The sequence below is a fragment of the Chiloscyllium plagiosum genome, chromosome 5 (assembly GCF_004010195.1).
Source record: "Chiloscyllium plagiosum isolate BGI_BamShark_2017 chromosome 5, ASM401019v2, whole genome shotgun sequence".
Taxonomy (NCBI): Eukaryota; Metazoa; Chordata; class Chondrichthyes; order Orectolobiformes; family Hemiscylliidae; genus Chiloscyllium; species Chiloscyllium plagiosum.
Window position 1 is genome coordinate 109,894,066 of NC_057714.1, and position 13,863 is coordinate 109,907,928.

A 13,863-nucleotide genomic window follows, 5' to 3' on the forward strand; every position below is an offset into this window, starting at 1 on the left:
TGGATCTGACGAGGGAGTCGCGGAGGGAGTGGTCTCTACGGACAGCTGATAGGGGAGGGGAGGGAAATATATCCTTGGTGCTGGGGTCTGTTTGGAGGTGGCGGAAGTGACGGTGGATGATGCGCTGTACATGGAGATTGGTGGGGTGGTAGGTGAGGGCCAGTGGGGTTCTGTCCTGGTGGGGTTTGGAGGGGCGGGGCTCAAGGGCGGAGGAGCGGGAAGTGGAGGAGATGCGGTGGAGGGCATCGTCGATCACGTCTGGGGGGAAATTGCGGTCTTTGAAGAAGGAGGCCATCTGGGTTGTGCGGTATTGGAGCTGGTCCTTCTGGGAGCATATGCGGCGGAGACGAAGGAATTGGGAATATGGGATGGCGTTTTTACAGGGGGCAGGGTGGGAGGAGGTGTAGTCTAGGTAGCTGTGGGAGTCGGTCGGTTTATAGTAAATGTCTGTGTTGAATCGGTCGTCCAAGATAGAAATGGAAAGGTCTAGGAAGGGGAGGGAGGAGTCTGAGACGGTCCAGGTGAATTTGAGGTCTGGGTGGAAGGTGTTGGTAAAGTGGATGAACTGTTCAACCTCCTCCTTGGATGCTGCCTGACCTGCTGTGGTTTTCCAGCAACACATTTTCAGCTCTGATCTCCAGCATCTGCAGTCCTCACTTTCTCCCCGTGTGGAATGCTCTGCCTGGAAATGTGGTGGAGCCAGGTACAATCGAAGCATTGAAGAGGGAATTGGATGCTTATTTGAATATAAACAACGTGCAAGAGTATGAGGGAGTTTTGGCACTCGATAATGATGCTCAGTTAATGAACCAGTGCTGGCAGAATGGGTGGAACAGTTCTGTGTTTCTGTAAAGTGATTTACATCAATTTTGTTTTTACTCAATGTGTAATTAGAACATTGAATGCCTTGCAACAAAATCAGTGAGATCATTGCTTTTTTTGTTGGGAGAGTTGGACACCTATTTGAAACAGAACAAGATATGGAGCCATGAGGAGTGGGCAGGGTAATAGGATTAACTTTGAATTGCCCACACAAAGAACCGAATGGCTTCCATGTGTGACAGGATTGGAAAGAGTCAGCATGGGTTTATGAAAGGAAAATCATGCCCAATAAATCCATTGGAAATTTTTGAAGATTTAACTAGAAGAGTTAATAAGGGAAAGGCAGCAGATGAGATTTTCTAGGACTTTCATAAGGTGTTTGATAAGGTCTCACATAAATGATTAGTGTGCGCAATTAAGCACATCGGATTCATGTACTGACCACGGCTGGCACACAGGAAATAAAGAATGGAAAGAAATGAGTTATTATCTGAGTGGCAGCCAGGGACCGGTGGGGTAATACAGGGATCTGTGCTTGGACCCAGCTACTCACAATACCCATTAATGATTCAGGTGACTGTAAAAATAAGCTTCCCTAAGTTTGCAGATGACACAAAGCTTGGCGGGAGGAGGATGCTTCAGTGTGATTTGGACAAGTTGAGTAAGTGGGAAAATGCAAGACAGTATAATGTGGATAAATGTGAGGTTAACCATTTTGGTAGCAAAAACAGGAAAGTGGATTATTATCTGAAAGGCCGACAGTCTGTGTAAGAAGGACGTGCAATCAGATCTGGGTGTCCTTGCACACCAGCCGCTGAACGTAAGCAGGCACGTGCAGAAGGTGGTGAAGGGAAATGGTATGTTGGTGAGGATTTCAGGAGCAGGGATGTCTTGTTACAATTGTACAGGGCTCTGGTGAGACAACACCTGGAGCATTGTGAACAGTTTTTAATCTCCTGATCTGAGGAAAGGTATTCTAGCTGTGGAGGGCACGCAACAAAGGTTTACCAGACTGATTCTGGAATAGCAGGGCTGACATATAAAGAGAAACTGGATCGGTTCGGACTATACTCACTGGAGATTTGAAGAATGAGGGTGATGCTATCATAGAAATCAACAAAATCCTAACAGAACTAGACAGGGCAAATGCAGGAAGGATATCCCCAAAGTCTGGGAAATCTAATACAAGGGCTCACTGACTAAGTCTGCAACAGAAAACAGTTGAACCCTAAGGAACAGTAGTTCCGCTACTTTTGGGATGTTTTCAAAACCACCTAGCATTGAATGTTTTCAAGAAGGAGATAGATAGCGTTCTGAGTACTGAAGGGATCAAAGGGTGTGGGGAGAAAACAGGAACGGGGACTAAGTTGGCTGATCAGCCATGATCATATTGCATGGCAGAGTAGGCTTGAAGGACCGAATACCTACTCCTGCTTCTATTTCAGTGTTTCTACAAGTTCTATACTACTAACTTACTGGTGCCATGAGAATGTTTATCTGCATCTGAGCCACCAGAATACCCCAGATAGACCTCAATTTAATATTTGATCTTAAAAGAGGGGTCATAGAGTTATCAAGTCATACAGCACAGAAACAAACTGTTTAGTCCAACCAGTCAAAGAACAAAGGTCCATGTTGAAGATAATCAGAAACTAGACTAGCTCCACCTGGGTTCGGTTCACTCAATTTGCTGGACAGCTGGTTTGTAAAGCAAAATGATGCCAGCAGTGCCAGTTCAAGTCCCACATAAGCTGAGGTGACCATGAAGGTCTCACCTTCTTGACCTCTCCCCTTGTCTGAGGTATGGTGACCCTCAGGTTAAGCTCACCACCAGTTGTCTGTGGTTAATGAGAGAACAGGACTGTGGTGAATTTACTTTTTATATTGTATAAAGTACAAAGCCTCCAAAAAGGTGCCATAGTGCCACCTTGGAATGTCAGCCTCTTCCATTCAACCATATATTGGAGTGAGGCTTGGAGCACAACCTTTAGATTCAGAGGGAAGAGTGTTGCCAACTAAGCCAAGTCAAGCACACAGCTCCAACTCCAACTAGCTAAATACAATGACTAAAATGAATGTTTTCCTCAAGGTTCCTCCTGAATCAACACAATTTATACAATATTGGACTTTCTAAGCAGCCACTGCATCTGAAATTAGATTATCTTACTCTGTCCATGGCAAACAAATTTTAGCAATGAAAATTGGTGGATGTAGATTTAGGTGGATTACCATCTAATATTTCTCAAGCCTTTGATCTCCAGCCCTGTGATCCCACCCCTAAAACCACTTGTAAGATTTTATGGTAAATATGAATATATCACTACAAAGTAATATATGTTGGGATATTACATAAGTGTAAGGTCTGGGTTGCGTGCTTGTGTCAGCCTAGCATGACTGCAGTCTGTCAGGTGACAAAAGGTGAAGAAAGATGACCACGGCATAACGTGAGGGTATGCAGCAATCCAGAAGCCAATTGTGGCAGAGTCTGATTGGTTAAGGGGATATAATGTAGGCTTAGTGCGATTGGTTATGCTAATGTAACAGTGATAGCGTGTGGCTTTTAGAACAGCATAAACATTAGAGTACACTCGCTGTTCAGGAGCTTTCAGGGTTTCTGCGCTGATGGCCCAAAGCTTTTGTTTGCAAATAAAGGCTTATCATCTTGAGGAATTCTCTGCATCTCCTGGTCATTCCTAAAAGGTGCTTTCTACCACAACAATTTAAGGTCTGGGAGTCTCAGATTCCACAAGAGAAGGGATTGATGTGATGAATCACTGAGAAGTGGTTTATTAAGAAACAGCAGTTTAATGTAAGAGGCTAAACCAGATCCATGACAGACCAGAAACAATGGTCAAGAGCTTTTGAATGACACAGCACCCATGCCCCCACCCCACCACAGAAAATGTTAGGGTGGGGATCGCCCCCTCCATTACCGAGGGCTGTCCCATTGTATCACACTGTGGAGCATTAATTCACTGGAGGATTCTTCCACCCTATTCTGGAAAGGAGGTCCTAACTGAGAGAGACTGGCTGGCAAATCTTCTAGTCCCTATAGCGCCACCAATAGCAATGGCCACTGCTGGGACTGCATCCAGTCTGAAAGAAGATCCAGGATCCAGATATAAGGTGAGAGTCTGAGCGGATTCTTGGTAGGGCCAGAGTCAGAGGTGGTTTACAAGGGTTGGGGGCCTGATTCCAAAAGCTGTAATGGGGCAGGAACTCTCCGAAGGGACAGAACATTGAAGATGGCCTCTGATTCAGAAACAGGGCTCGTAAGAGATACACCACCCCACATTTTGTATCTGAGGCTCAAGCAGGTGAATCCACCAGACTCCCCATGCCCCTGTCAACCCTTGGCTCTGCCCCTGATTTCCTTCTCCTTTAAATAGGAGCAGGGTGGGATTGGTGTCTTCAGAGCTTCACTGGAGACAAGGGCAGGTGAGTGGTCCTAAACATCTTCCGACTCCTGTAAAGTCACAGCTAAGTTGGAGAGTGTATGGATAGCTGGTGGGGAAGGATACATACATACATTTATAGGCCATCCTGCTTACAAACCCACTAATGCCAGGGATGGAAGGAAACACAGATCTGACCATTAACTCAATTTCTCTCTCTCTCTCTTTCCATAGATACTACCTGTCCTGTTGAATACTCCCAGCATCTTCTTTTATTATTGTATAGATTAGTCCAGTGTAGCAAGAATCAGTCAAATGTTCAGTGAAACAGGAACAGGTTATAAAGTGGGGAAGGTGTATGAATTGGGAATGTAAGGGTTAAAGATAGCTTTAGTGTGTTCTTACTAAGAAAGCATTGTGTGACTGCTTGATTGCTTGAGTAAACAGTCATGGTCTCTCTTTCAAGGCTGTTGTTAGAATGGGCAGTGGCAGAGGCAGTCTTGATGGAACACTGCAACACTGCTTCTAGAAAACACAGTGCCCAGCAATTAGAAAAACATGATCTGATCATGTGTGTGGAGGTGATCTGGGAGCATGGCTGTGGATGAGATGTGTCCAGCTGTGTAGCTGTATGATGTAGGAAACGTCTAACCAAAATCGGTGATGATGTGGACAAGCCAGTGTTGGACTGGGGTGGACAAAGTTAAAAATCACACAACACCAGGTTATAGTCCAAATCATTTATTTGGAAGCAGTAGCTTTCAGAGTGCTGCTCCTTCATCAGGTAGTTGTGGAGCAGGACCATGTCTTCCACATAACCTGTTGGACTATAACTTGATGTTGTGTCATTTTTTTTTAACAAAACTGGTGAGTAACGGTATAAAAGCTATACAAAATTATAACCTGGAGAGAATGAGGGCAGGGAGCTCAGAAGGGGCTGACTGGAAAACTCTTATCTCCCGTGTGCATTTAAAATAAATTTGTTGTGTTTACTCAAACAGATTGTGTCAAGGTTATATTTTAGTGGGCGGCACGGTGGCACAGTGGTTAGCACTGCTGCCTCACAGCGCCAGAGACCCGGGTTCAATTCCCGACTCAGGCGACTGTCTGTGTGGAGTTTGCACATTCTCCCCGTGTCTGCGTGGGTTTCCTCCAGGTGCTCCGATTTCCTCCCACAGTCCAAAGATGTGCAAGTCAGGTGAATTGGCCATGCTAAATTGCCCGTAGTGTTAGGTAAAAGGGGTAAATGTAGGGGAATGGGTGGGTTGCGCTTCGGTGGGTCGATGTGGACTTGTTGGGCCGAAGGGCCTGTTTCCACACTGTAAATTATCTAATCTAATCTAATCTAATCCCCACTGTAGGATGCATAAGGACTTTACCGCCACGTGTGGAAATTGTATTCTACAATAATTGCTAACTATGAGGACGAGCTTTTCATAGTGAAACCACAGAAAAAAGCTTGTGGAAACTGAATTTACAATCTGTCTACAAGCCTGTTATCAATGATCAGGTTACAGTAAAAAAATGATTGGAACATAGAGCCTGTAGATACCTGGTGATCTCTGCAGTAGTTGACGGTAATAAAATATAGCATGTTCATATTCTTGCTTTGAAAACATGAGATCTGCCATCATCTATGAACAGGAAAATAATGTCAAAGATACCAACACTGACACCCAACAATATCATTCCCCCTCTCCCCTGCCCCCAACCTCCCAATCCCCACCAATATCCTCACTAACATTAATACCTCAGTTTCTCCCTACTGCACACAAATTTTCCAACCAATTGTTCACCCAGCTAATAGTTTTCTTTCACCAATATCTCACCAGTCAAAGTCTTCAATTTCCTATCTCCAACTTCCCAATCAGAGATAAATATGATTGTATTGTTTATTCAGTGAGTGGGCAAGGTAATTTTATGAGGAGGTATATTTGTGGGAGAGGGGCAGATTGGAAGCAGGTGATTAGATTAGACTAGATTCCCTATAGTATGGAAACAGGCCCTTCAGCCCATCAAGACCACACTGACTGTCCAAAGAGTAACCCATGCAGACTGTATATTTACCCCTGACTAATATACCTAACACTATGGGCAATTTAGCACAGCCAATTCACCTGACCTGCACATCTTTTTGAATTGTGGGAGGAAACCCACACAGAAACCGGGAGAATGTGCAAACTCCACATAGACAGTCACCTGAGGTGGGAATTGAAATCGGATCCCTGGCACTGTGAGGCAGCAGTGCTAACTGCTGAGCCACCGTGCCACCCAATCAGTAAAGGGTAGATATTGGTGGAAGAGATGCTAGTTACAAAGTGAAAAATGGATGCATGATACAAGAAGGCCTCACGTCGGAAAAATATAATGATGGGAATAGTTATTGGAGAGTAGGGGTGGTGTTGGCAAAGGAGGAGGACCAAGATAGGGAAGGAAGGTTCCAATGGCTAGGAATCAACTAAATAAGAAAATTTTAAAAATCTTAGCAAAAAAAACACCTTGAGTTTCCTCCAGGTGCTCTGGTTTCCTCACACAGTCCAAAGATGTGCAGGTTAGGTGGGTTAGACATGCTAAATTGCCCAAGGTGCCCAGAGATGTGGAGGTTAGGTGGGTTAGCCATGGGAAATGCGGGATTACAGTGATAAGGTAGGGGAGTGAGCTTGCATGGGATTTTCTTCAGGCGTCAATGTGGACTTGATGGGCCAAATGGCCTGCTTCCACACTGTAGGAGTTGTATGATTCTATTCTATTCTGTAAAAGGGGAGCTGAAGAATCTGTAAATGAACATACCATGTTAACATCATTGTTGTTTTGTACATTCTTCAGTAGCTTGATACACAGATGCTCACACATATCACTGTCCTCTTTGGCCAGGTATAATTGAGCAAGCTCTATCATCAGCTAAGAGAACAAACATGGAAAATATTGTTAGAACAACTAAGGGGAATCTGTTCCTAAAGGATCACAGGATTGACACAATTGCAGAGGATTTCTACAGCTCAGAAAGAGGCCTTTTGGCCGATCTGATCCATGCTGATGTTCATGCCCCACAAAAGCAACTTCAAGCCTTATTCCATTTAACCTTACTTGCATTCTGTTCCTTGCTATATCATGCACATAACTAACTTCCTCTAAAAAGGTATCAATGCTATTTCAACTGCTTCATTTTTTAAAAATTCATTCACAGGATGGGGGTGACGCTGGCTAGGCTAGCATTTATTGCTCATCCCTAGCTGCCCAGAGGGCAGTTAAGAGTTAACTACATTGCTGTAAGTCTGGAATCACATGTAGGCCAGACCAGATAAGGATGGCAGATTTCCTTCCCTAAAGGACATTAGTGAACCAGATGGGTTTTTCCCAACAATCGACAATTATTTCATGGCCCTCATCAGACTCTTCTATCAAGATTTTTATTGAATTCAAAATCGTCCATCTGCCGTGGTGGGATTTGAACCCAGGTCCCCATAACATTACCCGTGTCTCTGAATTAATAGTCTAGCAATAAAACCAATATGCATTCGCCTAACCTTATTGCACTGAATCTGAAAACATTCTAAATTTTGCTAGTGCAGATAATATCAAATTCTTATGCTTTATGCCTGGGACAAGGGCATCATTGGCAAAGTTCATCCCCTTGTGAAGGTAGTGAGTGCATAGGGAGCAGGTACTACTGGAATGCTGAGAAGAAGCAATTTCCAGGAATACTTGGTCAATTGCTGCAGTGCATCTTGTACATGGGACTCACTGCTGCCAGTCTGTGATAGTGGTGAAGGAAATTCATGTTGAAGGTACAAAACCAGAAATTGCTGGAAAAGCTCAGCAGGTCTGGCAGCATCTGCGCAGAGAAATCAAAGTTAACATTACGAGTCCAATTACTCTTCATTAGAACTAGTAGCAGATAGGAAAAGGTAATGTTTACACTAATGCCAGAGGTGGGGGAGAAAGAAGTGAATGGATAGGTACAGAGGGATCTGAGAGAGAGAGAGAGAGAGAGTGTGTGTGACAGAGAGAGAAAAACATTGTCTCTTTCTTTCTCCCTGCCCACCTTATGCTCACTCTCCCTACCCCACAACACCCCATTACCAACCCCGCCTCATCAATATAAACATCATTTTCCTAGCTGTAATTTTTTTCTGAAGAAAGGTCATGGGACTCAAAATATTAATTCTGTTTTCTCTCCAAAGATGTTTGTGGGTTTCTCCAGCAATTTCTGTCTTTGTTTGTTTCAGATCTTCGGAAGGTCCACTTCTTTAATGTTGAAGGTGGTGAAAGAGGTGCCAAGTCAGTGGGCTGCTTTGTCCTAATGCTGCTGAGCTTCTTGAGTGTTCAACCTACGATAATCCAGGCAATTGGAGGGTATTCTATCACATTGCTTACTTGTTTGTTTTGTAGGTGATGGACAGGCCTTGGGAATTGAAAGGGAGTTACACATCCAGAATTCCAAATCTCGGACCTGCTGTTGTGACCGCAACATTTGGTCCGATTGAGTTTCTGGTTTGTATGCCGGGGAGTAATAATTGTTGGGGAAATAATTGTTTAGGAACATGTACCAGTCAGGCAGAGTTGTTTATATGTCTGGCATCACTAGTAATTAGTGTTTGCTTCAAATAGACAGTACAGCTGCATCTTATACTTTCAGCAGAAAATAATTCAGAAAATGTATCCCACATATATATTACTTTTGAGATTTCCTTATTCACATATTAATTTTTTAAATTCTTGAACCGCTGCAATCCATTTCATTGCTTTGTTGAAACTTTGTAGCAATTGATACAACTAAATGACTTGCTCGAACATTTCAGAGGGCAATTGAGAGTCACATTGTTATGGGTCTGGAGTCACATGTGGGCCAGACCAGGTGAGGATGGTAGTATACTTCCCAAAAAGAGATTAGTGAACCAGATAGATTTTTCCCACTAATTAAGAAGAGTTTCATATTACATTTTTAGTTCTAGTTTTTAACAGCATTCAAATTCCACAATCTGCTGTGGCAGCAATAATACTCGGGTCCTCAGGAACATTATCTGGGTTCTGGCTAATAGTCTCGTGATAAGTTTTTTAAAACTTATTCACGGGATGTGAGCATCACTAAACCAGCATTCCTATCACCTAGGGTCAACCACATTGCTGTGGGTCTGGAGTCACATGTAGGTCAGACCAGGTAAGGATTTCAGATTTCCTTCCCTAAAGTGCATCAGTGACCGAGATGGGTTTATTTCCTGACAACTGGTAATGGTTTCATGGTCATTATTAGACTCTTAATTCCAGATTATTATTGAATTCCAGTTCCATCATCTGCTATGGCAGGGTTCAAACTCTGGTGCCCAGAACCCTACCTGGTCTCTGGATTAATAGTCTGGTGAAAATACCACTAGGCCATCACCTTTCCCTGACTGAGATGAATTTATCCTTGGAAGTATGAAAAGGATACTCTTTTTACTCACCTTTGGGTCATTTTCCACAAAGCCCAGCCCTTCTTTATAGAAACAGATTGCCTTGTCATAGTCTTGCAGATCCACGGATATATGTGCTATCTCAGCACAGATGGAGCCGGCCAGCTGTTTTTCAGCCGGAATGATGTCTAACTGCTCCATCATCAGGCGTTTCAGTAACCGTCCTTGTAAATTGTAAGCCTTGTAAACATTGCAAATGAGACATTAACAATATAACACAAAACAAATACTTGACACGCAGGTTGGCCTTCAATGAAGTTACCAGGCTGCATAGCAGAGAAGCCCAACAGGAGATTTGATAGAATCATAGAATCCCTACAGTATGGAAGCAGGCCACTCGACCCATCAAGTCCACTCCAACTGTCTGAAGAACATTCCACCCCAGTAGCCCTACATTTCCCATGACTAATCCATCTAACCTGTACATTTGTACCTGTCAGGCAGGGAGGAAAGGGTCGTGCGAGGGAGCCGTGGTTTAATAAGGAATTGGAATCCCTTGTTAAATGGGGATAGAAGTCACGTAAGATTACATTGTATGCACATGAGGGTCTTATATTTTTGTCAATTTCGGTAGTTCATGTGATGCAATGCATTAGTTCGCTTGTTGCCTTTCTGGGTGATAAGATTAATTTTACAAAGTTGGAGACCATGCCTATGGGAGGTCTTAGGGAAAAACCTGATACTGAGGTCAAATCCAGGTTTCCTTTTAAATGGTCACGGGGGTGGTTTCCCTATTTCCCTAGTAACTATAGGCCGGTGAGTCTCCCTTCTGTTGTGGGCAAAGTCTTAGAGAGAATTGTAAGGGATAGGATTTATGCACATCTGGATAGGAATAATGTGATCAAGGATAGTCAGCATGGTTTTGTGAAGGGCAGGTCGTGCCTCACAAACCTTATTGAATTCTTTGAAAAGGTGACGAAGGAGGTTGATGCGGGGAAAGCGGTAGATGTGGTATATATGGATTTTAGTAAGGCGTTTGATAAGGTTCCCCATGGTAGGCTATTGCAGAAAATACGGAGATATGGCATTGTGGGTGAGTTGGAGGTTTGGATTAGGAGTTGGCTGGCTGGAAGAAGACAGAGGGTAGTAGTTGATGGTAAAGGTTCATCTTGGAGTGCCGTTACTAGCGGTGTTCTGCAAGGATCTGTTTTGGGACCATTGCTGTTTGTCATTTTTATAAATGACCTGGAAGAGGGGTTAGAAGGTTGGGTGAGCAAGTTTGCGGATGATACGAAAGTTGGTGGAGTTGTTGACAGTGAGGAAGGATGTGTCAGGTTACAGCGGGATATAGATAAGCTGCAGAACTGGGCAGAAAGGTGGCAAATGGAGTTCAATGTAGGTAAGTGTGAGGTGATTCACTTTGGTAAGAGTAACAAAAAGATGGGGTACTGGGCTAATGGTCGGGTACTTGGTAGTGTGGATGAGCAGAGGGATCTTGGTGTCCATGTACACAGATCTCTGAAAGTTGCCACCCAGGTAAATAGTGTGGTGAGGAAGGCATATGGCGTACTGGCTTTTATTGGTAGAGGAATTGAGTTCCGGAGTTCTGAGGTCATGTTGCAGTTGTATAAGGCTCTGGTGTGGCCGCATCTGGAGTATTGTGTGCAGTTTTGGTTGCCATACTATAGGAAGGATGTGGAGGCACTGGAACGGGTGCAGAGGAGGTTTACCAGGATGTTGCCTGGTATGGTAGAGAGATCGTATGAGGCAGGGCTGAGGCACTTGGGGTTGTTTTCATTGGAGAAAAGAAGGTTTAGGGGTGACTTGATAGAGGTGTACAAGATGATTAGGGGTTTAGATAGGGTTGACAGTGTGAACCTTTTTCCACATATGGAGTCGGGTATTACAAGGTGGCATAGCTTTAAATTAAGGGGGGGGGTAGATATAGGACTGAAGTTAGGGGTAGGTTCTTCACTCAGCGTGTCGTAAGTTCATGGAATGCCCTGCCAGTAGCAGTGGTGGACTTTCCCTCTTTATGGGCATTTAAGCGGGCATTGGATAGGTATATGGAGGATAGTGGGTTAGTATAGGTTAGGTGGGCTTGGATCGGCGCAACATCGAGGGCCAAAGGGCCTGTACTGCACTGTATTCTTCTATGTTCTATGTTCTATCTTTGGACACTGAGAGGAAAGTGGAGCACCCAGAGGAAATCCACACAGCCACAGGAAGAATGTGCAAACTCCACACCCAAGGCTGGAATCAAACCTTGGTCCCCGACGCTGTGAGGCAACAGTGCTAACCACTGAGCCACCGTACCGCCCTTCAGATGTCTTAAGAATTCTGAAGGATCTTTCGCAGTGGCTCCCAAAGTGGAGTACAATTATCCTAACGGATACGGTAAATGTCCTGAAGGAATACTTTTCTCATAATTATATAATGTTGATTTACAGACCACAACATTCCCTTTTCGCGTGGTCCAGGTGTTTCTCAAATGCAAGAGTCTCTGGTGATCAAGCTACGGTGCCATTGTTGCTGCTAATTGGAATGCATCTCACTGATGTGCCTATTAGCAGCAAGTGCAGGAGAGAAACAACCTATATTTGAAGGAGATGTGAGCAGTCGGAAGGTGAGTAGAGCGCATGGGACTGACCACCAGCCAGCCAGGTAGTGCAACATCAGCGGCTAGTGTCTCAAGCATTACCAGAGTAACAGGGGCTTGATGAAGAATCCTTAGACAGCACCTTCCAAACCCATGACCACCTTCATTCAAAGTCTTGGAACTCTATCCCTTCCTAACAGAATTGTGGGAGATACCTAAACCAAGTGTACTGCAGAAGCTCAGAAAGACAGCTGCCCAACACCTTGTCAAGGACAACTGGGGTGGCCCATCCAATAATGTGCACATCCAATGGATGAATTTTTTAAAAAGGAGAGCAGACCACTGAACAGAGACAGCAATCATCTTGGTGGAACTATCTCTCAAACATGCAAAAGATTGGGTGCAGAGAGGGGTTTAGATAGAGGGAATGCTGAGTGAGTGAGAGAGTAAGTGCATGAGGAAGGGGGTTTGGGAAGATGGGCTACTGAGTAAATTATTCTTTACAGAGCAGAGATATCACTGATATATTCTCCCAAATTCAAGAGTTCCAACAAGTATCAATTAGTGAGAGGTAGAAGCTAATGATTATGTACATCTGCCTATCTATAATGTGTAATCATCAAGATTTATAAAATGAGTAGCTAAACTGAAATTGCCTCTAGGGGTACACAAAAAAGCTGGTACATCTGAAAAGAGGTACATGAGCAACAGACCCTTTGGTCCAACTCGTCCATGCCAACTAAATATCCTAAATTAATCTCATCCCATTTGCCAGCAATTGTCCCATATCCTCTAAACCCTTGCTATTCATATACCTATCAGATGCCTTTAAAATGTTGTAATTGTGCCAGACTCCACCACTTCCTCTGGCAGCTCATTCCATATATACACCACTCTCTGCGTGAAAATCTTTCCCCTCTCACCTTAAACCTATGTCGTCTAGTTTTTTTCCCTATCCTGGGAAAAAGATCTTGGCTATTTACCCTATCCATGCCCCTCATAAGTTTATAAACCTCTATAAGGTCACCCCTCAACTTCCAACTCTTTAGAGAAAACAGCCCCAGCCTATTCAGCCTCCCCCTATAGCTCAAAACCCCCAACACCAGCAATATCTTTGTACATCTTTTCTGCACCCTTTCAAGCTTCACAATATCCTTCCTATAGGAGGGAGACCAGAATTGCATACAATATTCCAAAATTGGCCTAATCAATGTCCTGCAAAAACCGCAACTTGACCTCCCAACCCCTATCCTCAATGCATTGACCAATAAAGGCAAGTGTACCAAATGCCTTCTTCACTGCCTTTTAACTTGTGACTCCACCTTCAAGGAACAATGAACCTGCACCCCAAGGTCTCTTTGTTTGGCAACACTTCCAAGGGCCCTACCCTTGCCATAATTTGCCCTACCAAAATGCAACACCTCACATTTATCTAAATTGAACTCCATCTGCCACTCCTCGGCCCATCAACCAACCTGATCAAGATCTCTTTGGACTCTGAGATAACCTTCTTTACTGCCTACAACACTTTGGTGTCGTCTGCAAACTTACTAAACATTTCTCTTATATTCACACAGTGAGGAATTGTTCCCATTGACAGAATGGATAAAAATTCAGAAGGCACTGATTTAAGGAGATTTGCAAAAGAAAGAAT

General features: G+C 43.9%; 1 protein-coding gene across 1 annotated transcript in view; it reads right to left on the reverse strand.

Annotated features, from left to right (window-relative positions):
- Nucleotides 1-13,863, reverse strand: part of LOC122550133 (tetratricopeptide repeat protein 21B-like) — a 133,529-nt gene that overhangs the window by 29,701 nt on the left and 89,965 nt on the right. Inside the window, exons 20-22 of the mRNA XM_043690766.1 lie at nucleotides 9,662-9,850; nucleotides 7,008-7,118; nucleotides 5,770-5,851 (exon numbers count right to left, since the gene is read on the reverse strand). Coding sequence (XP_043546701.1) covers nucleotides 5,770-5,851; nucleotides 7,008-7,118; nucleotides 9,662-9,850 — 382 coding nt within the window. The remainder of the gene's footprint in view (nucleotides 1-5,769; nucleotides 5,852-7,007; nucleotides 7,119-9,661; nucleotides 9,851-13,863) is intronic.